General features: G+C 43.8%; 1 protein-coding gene and 1 long non-coding RNA gene across 3 annotated transcripts in view; one reads left to right on the forward strand and one right to left on the reverse strand.

The window, feature by feature from the left end:
* Rbks (ribokinase) overlaps positions 1-24,135 on the forward strand; it is an 85,185-nt gene that overhangs the window by 45,560 nt on the left and 15,490 nt on the right. For both annotated transcript variants that reach the window (XM_027424429.2, XM_027424430.2), the window contains exons 6-7: positions 2,977-3,068; positions 7,612-7,800. In XM_027424429.2, coding sequence (XP_027280230.1) covers positions 2,977-3,068; positions 7,612-7,800 — 281 coding nt within the window. The remainder of the gene's footprint in view (positions 1-2,976; positions 3,069-7,611; positions 7,801-24,135) is intronic.
* Positions 8,539-22,561, reverse strand: LOC103160180. Its single transcript, XR_003486943.2, has 3 exons — positions 22,323-22,561; positions 18,413-18,604; positions 8,539-8,700 (listed from the first exon to the last, which is right to left on the reverse strand). It is a non-coding gene; the product is annotated as an uncharacterized LOC103160180 (long non-coding RNA).

The raw sequence follows: 24,135 nt of genomic DNA on the forward strand, positions 1-24,135 counted from the left end.
TGGACTAAACCTCTGAAACTGCAAGCAAACCCCAACTAAAGGCTTTACTTTATAAAAGCTGTCATGGTCATGACACAATAGAACAGCAATAGAACACTAAGGCAGCAATTTATAAAGGAAAGAGTTTATTTGGGGCTTACAGTTTCAGGAGGTTAGAGTCTGTTGCCATCAATGCAGAGAGCATAACAGCAGACAGGCAGGAATGGTTCTGGAGCAATAGCTGAGAGCTCACATCTTACTCACTCACAGGTACTGGGCAGAGAGAGCTAACTGGGAGTGGCAAAGCTTTTGAAACTTCAAAGCCCACACCCTCCAACAGTGCCACACCTCCTAATCCTTCCCAAACAGTTCCATCAACTGGGAACCAAATATTCAAACATAAGAACCACTCTTGTACTGGGAGACTGACCTGGGAGGAATGAAACTCCCAGGCGGCTACAGCCAAGGCAGGCTCCTCTCAGCACAAACAGTGCCGGAGAGACTCTGTGGCAACTAGTGCCATGAGCATTTCTGGGAAAGGGGGTTGGGAGGGAAAGATGAAAGGCTGCCCAGGCGCCGATGAGGCAGGGGAATAAATCCTGCCAAAGGTCACGACCCACCCGTGGGTCCAGAATCAAAACTACTTCTGACACCAGCTTAACTGGATCACAAGGAGTCAGAACTCGTTTGAAAACAGATGGTTTATTAGGAAGTACTCATGCAACTGAGCCAGTCCTGTTCAGCCAGGTGGGAGAGAGAAAAGAGAGCCTCATGCTTGCGTACCTGATATTTAAAGCCTTGCAACGTCACTCTGACCACACCCAAGTATGTGACCAGCCCCCAAGAGGGCATGGTCAGCATTTCCCCCTACAGGGGCCATTCTTATTCAGAATACCCCAATGCTATTTGGAAACCTAAAGCCCGACTACATTTGAAAGCTGGGCACAGAGCACTTTCTTGTAAAATGGGAATCTCTAAACCCTGAAAGACATGAGAAACCACTGGGAGGTTGGTGGTGGGCTCCACACTCGAGCAGAAGGAAGAGGGGTGGACAGGCGGGGGTGTCTGCTGTTTGCAAAGGACAGTATAATAACAGTAATAATCCTTTATATTTGGACAACACTTTATAGTTTACATGGGGTTTTACATGCATTTTCTAATTTAAGCTACCCAATTGTCCTGTACAAAAATCTGAGGGGAGAAAAAGCATAATTTATGTGGGGGGACATTGAAAAGTCTAAAATAGCAAAAATGTGGCAATACTGTTAGCCTATACTAGCCAAGACCACTGACCCAACTGTTAGGTAAGACCTAGGAAGTACAGAAGCAGACTAGACACGCTCACAAGGTTGCAACGGTGTACCATCTCCCTCAGCCATGAGCTGATTAGCATCTTCCCAGAACAGTGGGATGTGTCACTGCCAAGCTAGCTATATGAAAGCCACCTAGAGAACTTGTGAATGTGTGGATTCCCTGATCATACCCTCAGAGATTCTGATTCAGTGGACTGAAAGTGGAGCCTAGAAATCCTACATCTGAGCAGGCTCTGCTGTTGTGTGACCAAATTCATAACCATTGTTCTAGAACAGTCTTTAAGAACTGCGGCTAAGAGGTTTTACTTAGGACTAGACAGTGGCATTATTTACCACATGAATCAATGGATCCAGTTTGGTAAAAGAAGAGCAGCCAATCTATTTGTTCTGTCACAAAGTGGGAGCTTTTACAAATGGAATTTTTAAAGCCTTTGAGAGAATTGGCAGAATTTCACACCAAAAACTGTTGTAAGATATTATGCATTGGAAGAATGTGTTGCAATGGATAGAGCCATGGTCTAGATATGTTGCTGTTTTAAAGAGGATTAAACCCTAAAATCCTTTGGATTTTAGGTTCAGACCCATCCTAACCATGTCCAAGTGTATTCACTGCATCTGGCCTCCTCTCTAAGCCTCACTTTTCTTCTCTGAAAAGCATTTCTGTCACTGTGGTAATGGCTGTGACATCCTCTCTTCTCTTGCTCTGCTATCCCCATCCATCCTACTCAGTCTGTGAATGAAATTCCCCTCTTTCTCAATCTTCTTGTGTTGCCAGATAGCTCCTGGAAGCCAAGATCAGAAGGTGTGTGTGTGTGTGTGTGTGTGTGTGTGTGTGTGTGTGTGTGTGTGTGTGTGTGTGTGTGTATTGGCATGGATGACAAAATATACCTCAGTTTCCTACTTACTGTCAGTACTAGGAAAACTTTGAATTCTTTTGAATTCTTTGCTATTTCTTTCTTGTCATCACTTTTTTCTTCCCTTAAAAAAATGAGTTTATGGACCATCCCCACAGATAAGTAAAGTGGAAGGGCAATATGGAATCAGGTCTAGATATAAAGGTGGTTTATTTAGGAAATTGCTACTCACTCAGATCAGCCTTGTCGGTCGGCAGGAAGCAAGGTAAGTAGAAGGGAGCCCATGTTCATGTCCCTCACTCTTAAACCTTCCTCACATCCCCCTGACCACACCCAAGCAGGCGTGGCTAGCATTACCTGTAACCAGCCCCAAGTAGGCATGGGTAGGGTATCCCTACAGATAAGTACTTAGATTAACTACAGAAATGTCCACCTTTCCATCTGCATTCATGCATGTCCTTTCATGCCAAACTTTCACTTTAATGTTCTTGTTGTCCTCGCCTGAACTATGCGATCATGTTAGTTGTAAATATGATGCTCACCCATGAAGCTGAAGTGATAAAGTGAAAGCCAGAGGAAATGGAAATAAGAACTGGTGCTAGGCTGTCATTGAGACTGAGATACCTTTTCTGTATCTATGGTTTAATAGATGTTTAATCTGGTGAGTGCAAAATGATGGCAGATTTCTCTCACTTAATGTCTACACATAAATAGTATGAAAACACTATACTAAAACCCATTACTTTACATCTAATCTTAAGGATACATAGAAATATTAAATTAATATTTTTAAGTGATAACTGTTGATTCCCTTCCCCATTCCTTTGCAGTGAAAACATTGTTCAATCCAGCTCCTGCCACCGCTGACCTAGACCCCCAGTTCTATACCCTCTCCAATGTGTTGTGCTGCAATGAAAGTGAGGTAAAGATAATTGGTTTGCTTCTTCTTCTTCTTCTTCTTCTTCTTCTTCTTCTTCTTCTTCTTCTTCTTCTTCTTCTTCTTCTTCTTCTTCTTCTTCTTCTTCTTCTTCATTTTTCGAGACAGGGTTTCTCTGTATTGTTTTGGAGCCTGTCTTGGAACTCACTCTGTAGATCAGGCTGGCCTCGAACTCACAGAGATCCGCCTGCCTCTGCCTCACAAGTGCTGGGATTAAAGGTGTGTGCCACCAATGCCTGGCAGTGGTTCTTCTATAGAGAACTTTCAGGCAATTGGACAAAACAGAGAGGCAGGACTAACCACATCAGTTTGAACACATATGAATTCAGTAAAAAGGGGATTTTGGAGGTGTGGACATCAGGAAATAGCTAAGTCCTGAGTGGCCGTAAAGGATCTGAGCCATAGCCCTTAATCTGACACTGACTACATACACCTCTGCTCAGTCCCCACACTATCGATAACATTGTCTTCATTTTAATTATTTCACATTGTCCTGGACTCGTTAATTTTAAAGTTGCCAAGTTGAACAAATAAAAATACGAAATGCCCAATTACATTTGGATCTCAAATAATTCGTGAGCAAACATACAAAACTATTTGTCGTTTTTTGTTGTTTTTTTTTTTTTCTGAAAACCAAAATTCCCTGAGCTTGTGTTTTATCTAGCAACTGTAATTAGCACACAACTCCTGGAGTGGCTGTTGCCTTATAGTGTACAGACCATGTGACAACATGGTGGAGAGACTCAGGTTCCCATGGAGGCTGCTGTCTAAGGAAGGAAGCAGTGTCTCATCGAAGGGTCAGAATGTACACACCGGTACAACATACCTGTCAGTGCAGTGATGTAATCTACTCTTTTATAAGAGTAGGAATGACAGCCTTAGACTAGAACTCTCTCGTCACTGAGTTGTAGAACATCTTTATGCATTTTGGAAGGCAACACACACGGGGAGGAAGGGATTGAGGAGAAAGGTTACCTTTCCCTTGGTGCTGAGGCTAAATGAAGGTCTAGACTTTCTAAACCGCTCTCTTGAAAATGTCATCTGTCAGGAGACACAGGACAAGGAAGGCTGCTACCTGGAAACTAATTCTAACTAACCACAGTAGGTTATGCAACATTTTTGAGCAACCACCATGGTTGCGCATTGGGCTAGGAAAGGGACTTGTGGGAGACAGTGACCATTTCACAATAAGAGGTTACATTACTCTCAACCACCAAACTGGCTTTGACTCCCTGGGTAGATACTGAAAAAATACTATTTATTCTTCAGACAATTTTCACAGCCCAAATTGATTATTCAGGTGATGTATCTTCTCCATGAAATTACAAAGTCTGTTAAGACAAAGCATCTGTCTTACTGTCCCTGCCCCTGACTTTATACTTACTTATTTCTATATAATAAATTCTCCAAAGCAATAGTAATTATTGTCAATCCCAGTTTCCACACATGGGGAATAAGGATACAGCATAGCATGGCTTGTACTTGCTCTGTGCCTGTGGCAAGAGTTGAAAAATTCAAATGAGGAATTCTTCATTTATAAGTGTGATAGTTGGTACCAGTGTTTCCTGAAACATAATAGGACTATTGGTCAAAACTTACACATGCCTTGCCTTTGTAGCCTGGGCTCCTTCTTACATGCACACACACACACATGCACATACACAGAGTAGAGGGATTGTTAGAAGAGATTTCAAAGTTTTTTAAACACATTTTTTTAAAGATTTATGTATTTACCTTATGTATAGGAGTGCTAAAATGTACTTTATGTCAGAAAAAGGCATCATATCCCACTATAGATGGTTGTGAGCCACCATGCAGGTGCTGGGACTAGAACTCAGGTCCTCTGAAAGAGCAGCCGGTGCTCTTAACCACTGAGCCATGATTTTTAGAAGATATCAGTGAGTATCTCTGAAAATAGGTCAGTGAATTTAGCAGACAGAACTGGTCCTAGGAAAACGGATTAACCCAAAGCTTATTCTTTAAGATAATGGCCTCAGGGCTAGAGAGATGACTCAGTGGTGGTTAAGAGCACTGGCTGTTTTTCCAGAGGACCTCGGTTCAATTCCCAGTATCTACATGGCAGCTTACAACTGTCTGTAACTCTATCTCCAGGGGAGCCAACATCCTCACAGAGACACACATGCATACAGAACACCAATAAATAAAAACAAATCTTTTTTTTTTTGAAAAAAGATAATGGCCTCGGGTTCTGTTCCCAGATGTTAGCTTATAACTATCTTTAACTCAAGGACCAAGGGATGAATCCAATGCCCTCATCTGGCCTCCTCAGGCTCCTGTACATACATGGTACAGAGACACAACTCAGACACATACACATAAAATTAAATAAATACTTAAAATTGAAAGATGGTCTCAGAGTACAACCAGTCAGACTGAAAGGGGCCACACAAAAGACAGGAAGAGAAGTTACATGGCCAAGTACAGGAAACCTTTGCTATTGGGATCACAGATGCTCAGAATGAGCAGACACTTGAAGACTGGTTTTTATACAACAACAGGACTCATTTGGGCATGCTCAGAGCAAGTAAAAGTGGGACGCAGTCCCATTCTTAAGAATGTATACCATACAATTAAACTGTAACACAGGAAAGACACAATCTGGTTATATACTTTAAAAGGGCTTTATACATTGTCCGTGTACATGCTCATACGCCATGACAGGTGTATGGAAGTTTCAGGGGAGTCCTGGGAGTTGAACTCAGGTCCTTCGGCTTAATGGCAAGTGCCTTTACCACTAGCAACTGTAATTAGCACACAACTCCTGGAGTGGCTGTTGCCTTATAGTGTACAGACCATGTGACAATATGGTGGAGAGACTCAGGTTCCCATGGAGGCTGCTGTCTAAGGAAGGAAGCAGTGTCTCATCGAAGGGTCAGAATGTACACACCGGTACAACATACCTGTCACAGCAGCCTAGTTGCATACTTTGTGTTTTCATATAACAAATGGGTTTAATTTGGGCACATTCTCAGAAACTACAAGCAGGGCATACATGCACTCTTAATAGTGTGTGCTTAAGCTGTGATAGGAAAAAATTATTTAGTTATATACACCGAGTCAGAAGTACCATATAATTCCTCGAGTGCATTTTTTAACTACCTGTGTCACGAGCAGAGGAGCACCCCAGAGATGCCAGAGGAGCACCCTGTCTCAGCCCAAGATGCTTTTCTGTTCCAGGAGAACTACTGATTGTGCTCAATTATTGTACTTAATTACTGTATTGTATTACTGTATTTATTGATTTATGGAAGGTCATGGAGGTGGTGAGCAGCAGGGGCTCGCCTGCTTCCAGCTTCTCTAGCAGAAGCAGACAAACAAAATTGAGTCGTCTGCAGCAGCATGAGAAAGATACCAGGCCAGGAGAGGCCTGGGGAATGGCATGCTTAGCTGCCGGTGTTACAGGCACAGCGTCTGTGGAGTCGCTGGCAGCGACCACCCCCTACTCCCCACCTTCTTGCTTTCTTTCATAGATTGCATTTGTTCTTCCTAGTCCTGTATCCAGAGCTGAGAGAGCAACACATCAGTCTCCCCTCATCTTGTGAGCTGTCCATACTGCTATATTGGTTCTCCCACCCGAAGTGTGTATTTATTTTTTTGTTTTTATTGAAAAGTAAAAACAAATATTTTGTTTTGTTGAAAGTGAGGTATAGATAATGTACCATACCCCTGAATCTTTTAGTGTGCATCTCCTAAAGCCCCTAATGCTTTTGTCACATGTAAGATTATCACTAATTTTGTACTGTCATCTAATATACAAATCATATCCGATTTCTCCAGTTATCCCAAGAATTTAAAAAATATTTTTAGACTTATTTTATGCATTTGAATGTTTTCCCCTGCATATATGTATGTTCTGGGGCCTGTGGAGGTCAGATGAGAGGGTGGGATCCTCTGGAACTGGAGTTACAGGTGATTACAAGCCACCGTGTGAGGCTGGGAAATAAACCTCAGTCCTCTGCCAGCTCAACAAGTGCTCTTAACCACTGAGCCATCTCTCCAACACTCTGCCCCAACCAATAATGTTTCGTTTTGTTTGAGGTTTTTGTTTTTGTGTGGATTTTGTTTGTTGTCATTTGTCACTTTGTAATGCAGGCTGGCTTGAACTTACTGGGGCCATTAACTCCTTATCCTTCCATCTTGCCTCCCAAATACTGAGATAGTAAGCCTGAAACCACACCATGCCCATTCTAAGAATATCCTACACAGCAAATTTTTGGAGACAAGCCAGGTAGCTCTGGCTGTCCTGGAACTTACTCTGTAGACCAGGCTGGCCTCAAACTCACAGAGATTGACTTGCCTCTACAACCCCTGGGATTAAAGGTGCACATTACTACCGTCTGGTTTACTTTAGTTCCTTTTATTTATGTTTCTGCACCAGTGTCCTTCAATGTTCCCATTGCTTTAATCATTGTGAAAAATAGGGAAGACACATTTTCTAAAGGGACAAATCTGCAGTAGATCTCAATTGCTTTATTCTCACCATGGATTCTTTCCTCACGTATTCCAGGCTGAGATTTTAACGGGCCTTGCAGTGAATAATCCGACTGAGGCTGGGAAGGCTGCATTGGTTCTCCTAGAACGGGGATGCCAGGTCGTGGTCATCACCTTAGGGGCTTCAGGATGTGTGACACTGTCACAGACGGAGCCTGTTCCAAAGCACATTCCCACAGAAGCAGTCAAGGCTGTGGATACCACGGTAGGCTTCAAACGAAGAATCCTTTTTACTCTAAATTATTTTTAGCACTTGAAGATCACCTAATAACAAAGATACCCTGTCTGAAGATTGAGATGATGAGGTAAGATCTAGGAGTGGTGTGACAGAAGACAGCCAGGTAGGAGGACCATCTGTTAGTTCCCCTAAGTCACTGGGAGACTTTATGTCACCAACCTCTCTGAGACTGTTTCCTTACCCATAAAATATTGCTGTAATTTCGATATACATTCATTCATTTATGTGGCAGCCATGCTCTGGATGCTAGCAACATATGAGGAAGAAGGCAGGAGCTAAAACTGCAGCAGTTACACAGCCATGTCTTAGAGCCCCGAGGTGGCAGGAATCACAAGGCTCACTGGTTAACAAAGCTAACTGGCTGGCATTCTTTGTTTTGTTTTCTTTTGTTTAATCTTTGTGTTAGTACACAAATAGGTCTCATTACAGCATCTTCACACACGTGCCATACAGTCGCATTACACTTTTGCTCATGACCTCTCCACACACACTCCGCCCTTTTGCTGGACTCTCCCCTCACACAGCTCCTCCTCCTGTTTGCTTCCTTAATGTACATGTTCTATCACTCTACTTCCCACCTTCTCATTCCCACCTTCTCATTATCCTCTTTCTAGTTATCCACACACACACACACACACACACACACACACACACACACACACACACAATTTTAAAACTGAGTTCTGCATGTAAGAGAAAACATGGTCTGGTCTTTCTGAGTCTGGTTTATTTTGCTTAACATCAGTTATATCCATTTTCCTGCAGTTGTCATTCTTCATCCTTCTTTCCAACTGTGTAATGTCCCATGCTGTGTATGCACCACATTGTCTTCACATTGTCTGCTCTGTTCCCTGGCTATCTTGAATACTGCAGCAGTAAACATGGGTGTGTAAGTACAGAGATCATCCATTAGACAACAAATGATAACAGCTCAGATCATTGCAGGCTTCTGTGACTCCTACATACATCTCACTGAATCCTTGCAAAAATTATATGAAGCAGATGTGTTGTCATTCTCATTTTACCTTCTAGTAAGTAAGAGAGCGGTGGCTCCAAAGGGGGGCTTGTGTTTCCCACACAGGTGCTTCTGCAGGAAGTGCATGAAATAGAGAAGTCATAGCTACTGTGTGACATGAGAAAGTGACAAGTTGAGAAAGTGGTTTATGATTACCTAACTAGGGAAATAAGAATTCTTTAGTGTTAGAATTCAGAAGAGCTGGCCAGGCGGTGGTGGCACATGCCTTTAATCCCAGGCAGAGGCAGGTGGATCTCTGTGAGTTTGAGGCCAGTCTGGTCTACCAAGTGAGTTCCAGGATACACAGAGAAACCCTGTCTTGGAAAAAAAAAATAAGAATTCAGAAGAGCTAACCAGAAAAATATGCAAACTTCAGGCATGAGAAATTAGCATTAATAAAGAGGAAAAGTTTAGCGATTTCATTTGTAAGAAATTTACAAATTTTGTTTTTAAAAATTGTCCTGGTATGCCTTTGTTAAGAAACCACTTTAATACAATTCATTTTTTCAAAAGTGAATCCTGAGAGGGACCCTCGTGAAAGTAAAAACATGAATGAGCTTTGCAAAATATTCCAGCACTCTAGCAGCTGATGCAGGAGGACTTCCACCAGTTTGAGCCCAACCTGGACTACAGTATCAGCCTCCTCACCCCACCCCCTCAGCCCCCAATGAAAGGAAGACCATATACGAGAAAGGACACTTGCACAGTGGAGTTAGTGCCCCTGGATGCCTCCTGAAGCATGCTTCCTTGGGCTCCTGAGGACTCATGCTTGGTCTGTTATCTCCCTACACAGTCATTTCTAGCATCATTAGCTCTCTTTTCTGTTTTGTCAAGAAGGACCCTAAATTAGAAAGGTTCATTAGTTAACTTCTCCATCAGACTAAAATTGCTCCAAGTTTGGATCAAAATGAGAGAAATTTCTTCTCTTGCCAGAGTAACAAGAAGGGGCCTGAGATAGATCAGACATTTGTGGGTACATGGAAGTGGCGTGGCCCCTCTGCTTAGTGTGTCTGTCACAGCTCTAGTAGGTTGTAGGCAGAAACCCGTGGTTGGTGCGCGCAAATGGAAGCTTTGGAGCCCTTTTGACTCACTCCCTGTGACCTCTGCTCTTCTTGCCATGTGCTTTGCACTCAAGCAACCTCTCTTCCTAGAGTGATCCCCAAACACTCTGTCCCCACACCTGATGCCTCACCATGTCCCCATCTATAATGTCAAATGAAGATCAAAGAGCTCACATCAGCAAACAGGGCAACAGGCACTGGTTAAACAAAGGGAACTCATGCTCAGGACCACACAAGGCACTACTTGGGGTGGCACTAAGTTGGGCACATTCAAATGAGCAGTAATGACTCAATCGCTTCATTTTGGAAGACTGGATTCCTTGGGTCCTACCAATCTTAGCCATGACAATATTAACACAGCAATGTGAGTCAGGTTTTCACATTTTGATGATACTTCTTGTGTTTTATTTAGAGTCTTTGCACTTACTGTTAAGTTTTAGGGTTCCGAAAAAATACTTTGAAGAATAAAGATTCCAAGTTCATGTCCCTGTCAATACACAAGACTTCTTCTCTGTAGAAATCACGTCATCAACTAGAGGGGTTCTACAGCTCAAGAGACAGGAGGCCTCGCCTTGCACAACAGTTGTTCATGGCTTAAGCAGGTCAGAAAACTTCTCAGAGCCTTAAACACCTCACCTCCAAATGAAGCTGCTGTGTTAACACCATGGACTAGGAAAGGCACTTGGCAGACAGGAAGTGACTACAGGCTTCCTTCTGACTCCAGATCTTTGATATTTTCATTTCAGGTCTAGATATTTGCTTTCATTCATTCAACAAATACTAATTAAATTCTGATCACATACCAAAGAAATAATTTTTAAATGAAAGAAACAGTATATATCCCAGCATTTAGAAGACTGAGACAGGTCTATGAGTTTCAGACCAGCCTGGTCTATATAACTAAACCTTATGAGACACAGAGACTAACAATGAGATGTAGAGAGAAAGTAACATACCTAGGATGTGTGGATATATCCAGATTTTTTTTCATTTCCTTGCAGAATTTGGTGTGTCAAACACTGAGGAAGTGGACTGGAGATTTAGCTTGCCTTGCATACAAGAGGTTAAAAATGACTGATTTAACAACCACAACAAAATGGGGATTGTGGTTATATTGTAAAACTGAAAAGATAAAATGAGTGTGTATTTGTGTATACATACACTAAATGTTCATCTTCCATATTTGGAAGTTAAGAAATATTATCTAAAACTGATTTTTAAATGACAGCACAAACATATTACCAGAAATTCAAAATAAGTGACAGAATTAAACTGAAAGAATTTAAAGTACTTCCCTTATAGAAATATGAATGGAACATATATACCTACGCTTCATGTATTAAACTATAAATGCTTGGCTTTGATTTTAAAAAATAATACAGGGGTGGAGGGATGGCTCAGCAGTTAAGAACACTTGCTGTTCTTGCAAAGGACTCAGGTTCTGTTCCCAGCACTTACATGGCAGCTCACAACCATCTATAACTCCAATTCCAGGGGATCTGATGTCCTCTCCTGGCCTCTGTGGGCACCAGGCACATACATAATACACATACATACATACATACATACATACATACATACATACATACATACATGCAAAAACTCATATACATAATATAACATAATAGATGTTTTAAAAAAAATAGCACAATGAGACTACTTTATACCCACTAGAATATCCACACCCAAGCCCTGATAGTAATAAGTATGATCTAGACTGGGGAAATTAGAACTCTAGTACATCAGTGGCAGGAGTTTGAGATAAATTGTTCACTTTGGAAAATAGTCTAGAAGTACATCAAAAAGTTAAATATAGAGTCCACAAGTGACCAACAGTGCTACTTCTAGGTAGATACCCAAGAGAAATGAATATAGATGTATACTGATATTCCAAGTAGCATTATTCCCAGGCACTTGGAAATGCCCAGTGTTCACCAGCAGCTATGTGGACAAACTGTAGTGTATCCATATACCTGGCTATAGTTGTATACTAAAAGGAATACTGATACATGCTGTATTCACGGTAAGTTCTTTGTAGACTCTGCTGTCCCGCTAGCCATTCCCTTGTCTTTCATGCTGTTTTTTTTTTTTTTTCCTCTCTTCTCATCCAGCAGCCTCACCACCAATATTCTTGCCTGAACCACACACAACTATTCAGCCAGTTTAAGATGAAACCCTAACCCCAGTGAGGTGAGGGATTCCTGGGGTGAGATTTTCCCCTGAGCAAACAGCCCCTTGGCTTCCTGTCAGCAGAGCATTACTGGCTGCTGTTGGCTGGCAGGTTTCTCACTTGTCCCCTCCTCCACTCGAAGACATCAGGCACGACATGGATAGAAGATAGTGGTGATTGGCTGGCACACTGTCCACTTGAGACAGCCTCTACGTCAGTGCTGCTGCATGCTGCTGTATTCCGTTTTGCCTCTGTTCATAGTTGAATGTACCACTTCTATTTTTACATCTGTTTTTCCCATTGTGCTGGCGTGAGAGGGTGGCAGTAATTGCAGATGTCCTCTGTTCAGTTTGGAAGACATGACAGATGTCTCTTTTCCCATTTCTGCATCTCATCCTCAGATCGTGTGTGTTCTAGTCAGGAATCAATGGAAGTGCATTCTGTGTCATGAACACACACACACACACACACACACACACACACAGAGAGAGAGAGAGAGAGAGAGAGAGAGAGAGAGAGAGAGAGAGAGAGAAATACTTAGGGGTTATCATGCTAGTGTGATGAAATGCAACATTATAATGCCGTCCTATTATTTGGCCCTGTAAGCTCTGTAAGATCCTTATGTGCTGATTGCCTTTCTTTGTGTACATGCTTAAGCCCTAGAATCTGCCCTGACACTGTCATTTCAAGAATGCAGGACTCAGGCTAAATCTGTGTCCTCCAGAATCACTGGCTTTACATCATACACCATAAATCAGGACGGTAACTAAGTCGAGACTAAACAAAAGCCAGGGGCAAAGGGGATGCGTCTTCCCTACTTGCTGCTGCTGTTTCTTCTGTTTGTCCTATCTGCATCACATCCCCTGCATGGAGATTGCCCCAGGAGGAAGTACAGATTGTTTCTGTGAAAGTTACCAGGGGAACACTATAGTAGTGTCACTTGCTAGATACCTACAGGTGGCTTCTTTGGGATGTGTTCTCCCATCCTGGGATCTGGCAATCTGGGGGTCATTACCCCCACCTTAGTAGACCTTTCTCCTACCCTGCCCCCTGCACCCTGTTCCCTTTCTGCCACATTACTATGACAGGTGCAAGGTCCAACCACTAATGCCAAATGTAATTAGAACCAATGACTGTCGGTCACAGTAAGAGGTGTCTCACAGCCCAGGTGCTCAGTAGCACTGCTTGCTCCTAGCCATATGGCAGTCCACTGGGAAGTCTGACCACTCCAGATTATCATGTAGCCACTGCTGAAATTGTCTCTGACAGTGGCCTGTGTTTCCCCAGAAGTGCACACTTCATCCTCCCCCTTTTTGCTTTCCAGTCAGCATGCACCATCAGTGTATGAGTGGGGTTTCTACACAGTCTTTGTTGATTTCTGCCCAGAAACAGAACAGAATGTTTGTGTGTCCTTCACTGCTGAACACGTAATAGAGTAAGATACTGTGGGGAAAGAATAATAGAATGTTGGATATTGAAGAGGTGACTACAGAATAATCATGACTTACTCTAACTCTGTGTCCTCGTGGTTTTTGACTTTTTAATCCAGGAAGAGATTTTGTTTGACCTTGGGAGACTTACTCTGTGACACCCATTGTCAGTCACAGGACCACCAGCTGGGATGTAGCTCAGCTGAGATATTTGCATAGCATGGGTGAGGCCTTGGGCCCAGTGCCTTCAGCAGCTCCTGTATCCCACCAGGTCTTCATTCAGTTTTTCCTCTGCTTATGGGAGAACACATGTAATGTGCCATGGGAGTGGGCATGGGGAGGGGCATGGGGAAGACACCAGCTGGGTAGGAGAAGGAAAGGCTGGTGCTTGTGATTCTGTCACCGGGTGCAGATGCTTCTGCAGTCCCCCGCTATCACAATTAATTACTAATTTGCAGCCCGTGATGGTCAGGATAAATATTTATTAGGTAGCCAACCAGCAGGCAAGTAGAGCAAGCCAAAACAGCAGGGAAAAGAGAGTTACCATGTGTGTTCCCTATCTCTTTAAACCTTTACCAAGTCACCCTGACATCACCTTGACCACACCCTGATGGGCGTGGTCGGGCATACCTGTAACCAGCCCTTAGGGGGCATGGTTACAGTGTCTCCCTACACCCCACATAAAATATCCCTCCAGAGTAATGTAAATAGGCAGGTCCCAGAAGAAGAGGTACAGAACAACAAAGAAACCATGCAATGCTTACCCTCACAGGACACCAGAAATATGCCCATTAAACAGCAGGGAGAACCACTGCCCATGAGGTTAGCAAAAAATTAAAGGTAGAGCCAGGCAGTGGTGGCGCATACCTTTAATTTCAGTACTCAGGAGGCAGAGGCAGGAGGATCTCTGTGAGTTCAAGACAAGCCTAGTCTACAGAGTAAGTTCCAGGACAGCTAGGGCTGCATAGAGAAACCCTGTCTCAAAAAACAAAAAGAAAAAAAAAATTAAAGGTAGATAATGTCCATACTCCAGCAGCTCAGAAACCACATTCTGTCACACCATGTACTTCTAATGGGAACATGCATCCTTACGGTGTCTTCAGAGGGTGACCTGAGAGTACCAATTAAAACACACTCTCTGGAGCCTAGCAAATCCCCTTCCAGGAGTCTATGCTACAGGTGTGATCATGTACAGATATTTATGCAAGGATGTTTATCTCAACTTTCTATTAGCCCAAACTTTCAAAGATGGCATGTCCTCTTCGGTAGAAGAGGTTACACAATAACTATGTCATGCTGGTTATTGGAAAGTTACTGCAGATCTTGGTAGGTAAATAAAGATTTTACATCTGGAGCAAGCTCATCAGGCTGTTCTGATCACTTCTCGGGAAGGGAGTGGTGTCATCATTACCACTTTCCCCTTCATATCCTTCTGAATTATTTGAGATCATGCCCATAAACCTGTGTTTTTAGGGTATTACTTTATTATTTGAAACAAATATTTTTTGGGGGCTTAGCCAAGAGCTGTGTGAGCCATCGATATCTAGCAAACAAAAGAATAACACAAGGTAGGTCCCATCATCGCTCCAAGGCTGCTGGTGGGGTCATCACAGAGGAGCCCTTGATGTCCAGTTTGTTCTTGGCTTCACCATCAACCTCTCAGGTACTCTTAAGTCTCCATGTAACCAGGTCAAGCCACCCTTCGACATGAGGGCTTCTGGAAGGATGCTCTTTGCCATACCAGACCAGTCGTACCTTCTTACTTGGGGCCCTCAAGGGTCCAGTCTAGATATTTCAGTGCACACTTTGACAGGATTTTTTTTTTCTTATTCTTTTGGGAGAAATAGTTTTCCTCAAAAATGTTACTTTATATAGTTCCCCTTGGAAATATCCAGGTAAATGTCAAAGCTTACTGCTTCAGTTCATCATTCAAATGTATTGCACATCCGGAAAGAAACTGCTCATGTTCAAGCTCCTTTCTGGATGAAGCTGCTGTTACCAACTTGGCTCTTGGGCCTTCTTCCTCACACCGGGGCACTGAGTCAGCCTGACTCTGCTTTTGTAATGGGTCTTGGATTTGGCAACTGGCTAAGCAGAAAGACTTGTAAAGGGGACCAGGCAAGGCTATGGTAATGTCTCAGTCAGTAAAGTGCTGGTGTATAAACCCCACGCATAAGCAGCAGAGTTTGGAAGCAAAGTACCCCATAAAAGGCTGAGCATGATGGAATACGCCTGCAATCCTGGTTCGTCATCAATCATAACCCTCCTATTTAAAACGGTTCCAAATCAGGGCATGCTGGTGCATGCCTTTGATCCCACACTTGGGAGGCAGAGGCAGGAGGATTGCTGTGAGTTTGAGTCCAGCCTAGTCTACATAGCAAGTTCCAGGACAAGCAGGACTACAAGACTTTTGGGAGTGGAAGAACATGTGACACCATGATGAAGATTGAATTGTGTCCCCCACAAGTCCACATGTTGAAGCCCTGGCCTCCAGTGCAGTTTTAGTTGGAGACAGCCATTGAAGGCAATTAAGGTTAAGTGAGGTCACAGGCCAAGCTCCTGCTCCAATAGCCTGTGTGTCCTAAGAGGCAGTTCCATGGAAGAGCTCACTCTGCATGCACAAAAAGAAAGAGCCCCATGAGCACCAGCAAGATAGTAGCCACCTGCCAGGCCAAGAGAAACGCCATCTTGGTGACACCTTGGTCTCAGACCCCCTAGCATTGAGAACTATGAGAAATAGTTGTTTAAGCCATTCAATCTGTGGTTTGTTTTGGCACCCCTGGCAGACTAATACAAGGAAGCAAATGAAGATGCCCAGAAGTGACCTAAAATAAATTCAGAAAAAATCAGATGTCCCCTAAGGAGAAAATGATGAGCAGCAAACCAGCAGGATGAGCCATGTCACGTTTTCAGTAAAAAGTGAAGGTTGCATTTATATGTTTCCCAGTCCAGTGGCTTGAGGCAGATGACAGCTCGGTTTTAGTCCTGCTTTATCCATTAGCTAGCTAGACTGCTCTGAGCAAATAACTTACGTATTGTCTCACTCCTCCGCCTTTTGATCTGGGTGACAGTCCACCTCTCTGTGACTTGATACTCTTGTCACTTGTCATGATACAGACTTCTATAATCACTCCTTGTCTCTAGATCTTGAGAAGTTGCCAGATCTTGAAAAGGCCTTGTTTTCTTGTGCTTACATTGCAGCCTCAATAGAAGGGAATGACCCACCATAAACCCCGAATACCTCCAGCTGGTGCCAGCACCCACAAAGAAACAACTCGCTAGTACATCCCTCTGTGTCTGTCTGGTTACTTATGCCAATTGGGGGTTTCTAGACAGAAAATGCCAGGAGCTTGCTTTGCCCACTGTACACAGAACCCAGGCAGTGCCACCATTCCAACATAGCTGCTTCCTCTACAGGCAAGGCCGGCTGTGTGGGAAGTGGTGTGGTGGGATAAAGTCATTCCTGATAATAATGACTCTGGCAGGATTCACACCCATAAATTCTGTCCCTGAGTGCCCATTCCTGGAGGAAACATTCATTCTCTTACAGATTATAATCAAATTTTCTTTTCATTAAACTTCTGTGGTAGGAGCCTGAACTGTTGAGGGCAGCGACCCTCTTTCTAACATTTCCCAACTGCCTTTGTAGCTCAGATGAGTTAGCCACTCCTCCTGTCCAGCCTAGCAAACTCCCCATGCTCAGGACCCAGCTTAGGGGTCCTTTGTGAGGAGTCCCAATCTCAATGTATTACACCCACCCTTCGGAAACGCCCAAAGTTCTAGTTCCTTCTGGGGAGTAACTGGCTGGAGAGCAAGAGTCGCTCCACTCAGCTGTCTCTGGGACTTCTCTCCAGGCTTCATCTCATCCCTTACATTCTGCATTTAAAATATCTAGAGAAAGGTGAAATCAGAGGTGCAGTGCTCCTTATAAATTATTTGAAAATGAAATAATTACCCAGTGTTCCCTTTTAAAATATTCTTGTTTAACAAAGACCACAACTAAAAAGTCCAGGTTACAGAGAGTGAAAGGCACCTCTGAAACTCAGGAAGCCCACTGAGTTCTAAAGTGTCCTCCTGGGGCTGGACGGTGGCTCAGTGGCAAAGAACAGTTATTTTTACTCTTCCAGATAACCCAGCTCTCACAGATGGTGGCTCACAACCTGAAATTTCAGTTCCAAGGGATACAACACCCTCTTCCAGCGTCTGCATGCACACACACCATGTTTACACTTACACACACACACACACACACACACACACACACACACACACACACACACTTTATACACATAGTTAAAATTAAATCTTTAAAATAGCCCTCATTGGAGTTGGAGAAATAGCTCAGTAGCTTAGAGCACTGGCTGTTCTTCCAGAGGACCTGAATTGGATTCCAAGTATCCTCCTGGTAGTTCAAAACTGACTGTAACTCCAGTCCCAAGGATCCAATACCTTCTGGCCTCCATGGGCACCACACACACACACATGTGGTACACACACTCGTGAATGCATACATGCAGGTACACACAGGCAAAACATTAGTACACACAAATAAATCTATTTTTTTTCAAATAGCCTTCCTTGCCCTAAGAATGACATTTATAAAATACTCTGGAAACTCTGCTGACAGAAGCTGACAGAAAAGAACAAAAATACAAAAAGGAGTTCGCTGGCCATGAGGAGTGGACAAAGGACAGGGTAATTGCTAAGGCAACTGGCAGAGAGGACACAGACATGTGTCATGCCCTGAAGGCTGTATTAGATGTACCACATCACTTTCACATCAGCAGATCACCTCATTTATTAGCTAACCAGGCGGAATTCAATATTTGAAATTATCTTTCTTAATCTTGCATGTGATCAGATGAAAACCCAGAGCTCTAAAAATCTAATTGTAATTACTTACCAGAAATGTCATCTTCATGTTGAAGAACTGAACCAGGTCCGAGCGTCAGGCTATTTTTTCCATGTTTCTGATGCACTACTCCACAGCAGAACTGGGTTCACCTGTACAGGTGCCCAGAGCCCCATCCTAGCAGCTCCTGGTGGGGCCTAGGACCAGTCCTCTCTCAGAGATGGCCTAACACCAAAAGTGTGCCTGTGGAGAAGAGTGGCATGGACTGGAGGAGCAGTCACCTCAGGCATAGCAAGAGTCCAGGGAGAAACATAGAAATCTAGGTTTGGAGTGTCCTGTGGGCCTAGGCAGGAGCTCATCCCTAGCGGATGAGCAGCGTGGGATGGCAGAGGTAGATTGTAACCATCTATGATTGGCATCTTTTCCTCCTAGCACCCTACTCTTCAGGTTTGCTTATCCTCAGCCCCACCCTTCAGGAGCCTGGTGAAACGGAAGGCAATGAGCCTGTGGTCTGCTCCTGGCTTCTTTTCCAGGGCAGACCCACCAGGACTATAATGTGAGTCTTCTAAGTACCTCGCATAGAATGGAGAGGTTTCTGGAGGACACTTAATTGAAACTATGAAGAGATTTTTTTTTCAAAACTGCTATCAAACTACAGAGCCCAAAAAGCTGGAGCCAGGCAATGCCAGTCTCTTCATTGGTCACTGCTGCCGATGGAGGTGTATGGCTCACAGATGTGGACATCTGCCTGTTCTTTGTAGAAAAATATGAGTGCGTGCTATAGGTTGTATTCTGTGTAAATATACTACTAATGGTATAAAGGGAAGACTGTGTGTGCGTGTGCATGCATGCGCACACGAGTGCACGCACGTGCCTGCACAAGCACACACTACAGTAGGACTCAAGATTCTCTACCTACCTTAATCATATCCTGAGTTACTGGGATTGTAGGATTACAGTCACATGCTACCACACACACACAGATTTTTTTCACTTTTTGTTTGGGTTTGGGGGGGATTCTTTTTGGTTTGGTTTGGTTTGGTTTTTGAGGTAGGGTCTCACTATGGAGCTCTGGCTGTCCTGGATCTTACTATGTAGACCAGGCTGGCATCAAATTGGCCCCGGGCAGCTTTTTTAATAATATAAAATTTGCCCGGTGGTAGTGGTGCACAACTTCAGTCCCAGCACTCAGGAGGCAGAGGCAGGTGGACCTCTGTAAGTCTGAGGGCAGCTTGGTCTACAGAAGTGAGTTCCAAGATGGCCAGGGCACCCAGAAAAACCCTGTCTTGCAGGAAAAAAAAAAAAATCAAGACTAGCATGGTCTACAAGAGCTAGTTCCAGGACATACTCCATAGCCACAGAGAAACCCTGTCTCAAAAGGAAGAAGAAAAAGAAGGAGGAGGAGGAGGTGATTGTATACTCTAACCCCACTGAAGTTTGGGGACAGAAGGGACAGAAAGGTCCTTAGGAAGTGGAGTTATGTGCATCTTCTCTGAGAGTCTCCAAAACTAAAAACCTAAAGTTTTCTCTCCTTTATTTCAGACAAAACAAAACACAGTTGGGCCAAAGCCCCTAAGTTCTGTGTGCTAGGTGACTCCCCCATGACTGACCTATTTCTGATGGGAACCCTTTTTATTCTCTGTAGTCAGCTCTTTAACTTTAGCATATGGGAATCTACTCATTGAAATCAGCTCTGACTATAACATGCCTCAAACACATGTATTTACCACTTTACATGTCTTCCCCTTTCTCCCTCTTCCCCGTCCCTCCTAAAGTTAGGAAATAACTTCAGTAACTCTGAAAGATATTTAAAAATAAATAGTATAGGCCAGCCATGGTAGCATACTCCTTTAATCCCAGCACCTGAGCGGCAGAGGCAGGAGAATCTCTGTGAGTTCAAGTCTAGCCTGTTCTACATAGAAAATTCCAGGACAGCCGAGACTGCATAGAGAGACACTTCAAAATAAATAACTAAAATAAAATAAGCCACAGCAATGCAGCCGTATTAATTTTAAACATTTTGCTATTTTAGCTTTAAGGAGTTTGGGGTTTTTTGTTTGTTTGTTTGTTTGTTTGTTTGTTTGTTTAGTATTTGAGAATTTCATAGGTGAGTACAGAAAATCATTTCCACCCCACAGTGTCTTCCCTCCAACTCCTTCCCCCACACCTCCACTCCCTCTTTTTTTTGTTTTGTTTTGGTTTGGGTTTTTGGGGGTTTTTTTGTTTTGTTTTTCGAGACAGGGTTTCTCTGTGTAGTTTTGGAGCCTATCCTGGCACTCGCTCTGGAGACCAGGCTGGCCTTGAACTCACAGAGATCCGCCTGCCTCTGCCTCCCCAATGCTGGGATTAAAGGTGTGCGCCACCAACGCCCGGCTCCCCCTCTCCCTCTTAACTCTACTGGTCACCCCAGGTCTGTCCCTAGCTGAATACGGATTCTCTTATAAAGTTTTTGAACCACACAGATAGTGTAAATGTCAAAGTCCAAATGGAACAAAGGACAGGATCCAGACTCCAAAGTCTCAGTAGAGACAGGATTTCTTGCTATTCTCTAAACGTGTGACTGGTTCTTTCCTGAAGGAGTCTTAGATTCAATATCCCACTTTGCCTGAAACTCATCTCTATCCAAACAAAAGCATTAAAACTGAAGGCCCCAAGAATACTAAGGTCAATCAGGAATGATGTTGTAGATCTGTGATCCCAGCACTTGGGAGGTAGAAGCAGGAGAATTGGGAGTTCAAGGCCAGCCTGAGCTGTATAAAAACCCTGCCCCCCCCAAAAAAAATACAACCTGTATCAAAATCCCATCAAACCCCATCAGAAAGGTTGTATTAAGAAATCAAAAAACAGGGGCTAAGGGGATCTCTCAGTCTATAAAATGACCCACACACACTCATGTTTTAAAAGCCAAGTGTGATCACCGGGTGTTGGTGGCGCACGCCTTTAATCCCAGCACTCGGGAGGCAGAGGCAGGTGGATCTCTGTGACTTCCAGGCCATCCTGGTCTCCAGAGTGAGTGCCAGGACAGGTTCCAAAGCTACACAGAGAAACCCTGTCTCGAAGAAAAAAAAAAAAAAAAGCCAAGTGTGCATTTGCAATCCTAGTACAAGGAAGGCAGAAGCAGGCAGATCCTTAGGGCTCATGGGCCAGCCTGGACTACGTGGCAGAAGACAGCAAGATGGCCATTTTGTGGGGAAAACAAACACCGTTCAGTTGGTCTCAGTGATTTTGGCTCCTGGTTCACTAGGGCTGACGCCGGTTTCCACAGACAGTAATAGGAGAAGTGTAACATACAAAAAAAATCTAAATCTCACGTAACTTCTGTGTCCTTCAAAGGCATGCATACCTGTCTTCTGTGGTGACTGATCTGTCCAGCAGACAAGTGCTGACAGCAAGAACCTACCCTTCATTTAAATACCAGCTGCCATTTAATAATAAATATAATCATAAATAAATAATATAATATAAATTGCAATGTATAGCTTCCACATAAGCAGTCACAGCACAATGGTAGTTCAAATGGTTTGTCTACCACCCATGCTCCCTCCTAACTGAAACAGCCTCCTCCTTCCTGCCAGGGACCTCACAGGCAGTGCATGATGGGATTGGGTGGGTAGATAGAACCAGGTGTTCCGGCCCAGGGCCAAGCACTTGGCAGTGAACCACCCCCACCAACTTTTAGCACAGTTAGTCTCCAGACAATTTTGCTCAGTTTCTCCCTTCATCCTCATAGTGTAGACCTGGCTCAAAAGCCAGGAGTGAGGCAGTCACTGTGAGGAAGTGGAGACATCATAAATAACCCAGAAACCCTCTCCTAACAGCAACTGCCTGCTGATTTTGTGGCCTAACAGCTCAAGCACAGAAAGGCATGGATGCAGCATTGTGCAATGACTAATTACTCAAAGTTCTCTGTGTAGCGGAGGTGCAGCCTGTGGCTGGGGCTCATGCCATCAGAGGCCTTTACCTTGTGATAATCGGCCGGCTCTGAGCCATTCAGCAGTTCCCAGAGAACAATGGCCATACTTCAAGCACTGCTCATCAGGAGACGAAAGCAGCTGGTGGAGATGAGCACTTGGCAGAGAATGTTTGAGTAAATCTTGGGTAGGATCCCAAGTCATGCTGGATTAACTGTTTTCTGTCTAGAATGGTGGAGTCACAAGGAAGAAAGATTGCTGACCACAAAAGGCAAGGCCAGTCTTTAGGACCGATGAGTCACCAACAGATGCTTGGTTTTAAGTGCCATTTATTCGAAGATATGGAAAGTTATTTATACACAAAGCCTTCATTAACAGTGTCAGAAGAATAGGAGCTTTCTCATTCCACTTTTAGTTTGCACTCAGATTCCTTTTCTCCTTTATTAATTATAGAATGAGTTAATCTACCACAGACATTTTGGGCAAATAGGGGTCCTGGCCAGTTTTCAGTCTCCTTAAGCCATTTTTCTCCATGGCTTCCCAGACTACAGAGCAGTGAAGGCCCTAACTGAGGGTCTGTGGATTCTGCTGCACACAGCCCAAGCTGGCCCCGCCCCAGAACCTGGGGAGCTGCAGCCATCCACTTCAAGGCTGACAGTGCACCTCACGGTCTCTGCAGTCTGGCCATCCCTGGCCAAATGAGAGGTGTACTGGTGAGTGACAGACACCTAGACATGGCCTCTGGGCCCAGCCAACTTCAGAAGGTGTGACAGAACTACTTACTGAGGTCTTAACGATCCCGACAACTTCCATATCATGCTCAGCTGTAAGTAAAACATGAGGTGCTCTTATTTTATTATCAAGCAACAAGCAAGACAGCTTTCCCCCATTTTCACTCTCAGCGTTGAGTAGAGATTGAGAATAGAGAAAGGGCTTTCTGCTGTGGCTGAGCATGGCTTAAAGGATGGGGCTTAAGCTTGGACTACAGGTAGAATGGGGTACACAAAGCGGGTACAAAGATGTTTGCTTTGCACATTATTCAGTATGTCTGTGTTTTATATGAGATCCTTTGGATGCAAGCGTTGCTTCAGAGTACTCCATCAAAATGGTGTACCTCAGAACTGGTGACAGGCCATGAAGAGGCCACCACTGACTGATGAGGCTGAGAGAGAACCCTGATCCACAGGCAGGCCCAGATGGAGCCAGCAAATGAGAAGCCATTTGTCACCAGCCTGAGCACCACAGTCCTGCACATGTGGGAAACCTGAGGACCCCTCCCCACAAGCACATGGCATCTAGCAGGGACTTCTTTTAGCTGTGACTAAACCTTAAACAAAACCCCAGTGAGGCAGTTGTTATGATCGCCTGTTCTTTTACAAATAAAGACAGGGTACCAACAAGTGAAGAACCTAGGACTTAGGCGAGGAGGCATAAGGAGCTTTTTGCTTTGTACTAATTGAAGTTTAATTGATGTGGTGAAAATAGGGAGACCAGAATCATCTTTAATATCACCTTCAGCCTTTTTGGGCAATAAAGCGCTGGCCTGAACATACCTCAGCCTCACCTCACTTTGATTTTACACTTGACCTCCCATTGATCCTCTCTGTTCTCATCCATCTAAATGAAAGAAAGCTTAGCCCCATAAACCTCATTCCAGATAGAAATACATAATTCAAGAGGAATACGGATGTCAAAGAGGAGGCACGCCAATTTGTGTCAGCATTCACTGTAAAATAAAGAGGAGTACAAGGAGAGTTTAATGTAATGTAGAATTGAAATTAAAATAGAGCCAATATTTAGGCATTCCTCTGCCTCCTTCTCCCTGCTGTGACACAAAGGGTTGACTCTCTCAGTACCAATGTC

Source organism: Cricetulus griseus, chromosome 7 (assembly GCF_003668045.3).
Source record: "Cricetulus griseus strain 17A/GY chromosome 7, alternate assembly CriGri-PICRH-1.0, whole genome shotgun sequence".
NCBI classification, from domain to species: domain Eukaryota; kingdom Metazoa; phylum Chordata; class Mammalia; order Rodentia; family Cricetidae; genus Cricetulus; species Cricetulus griseus.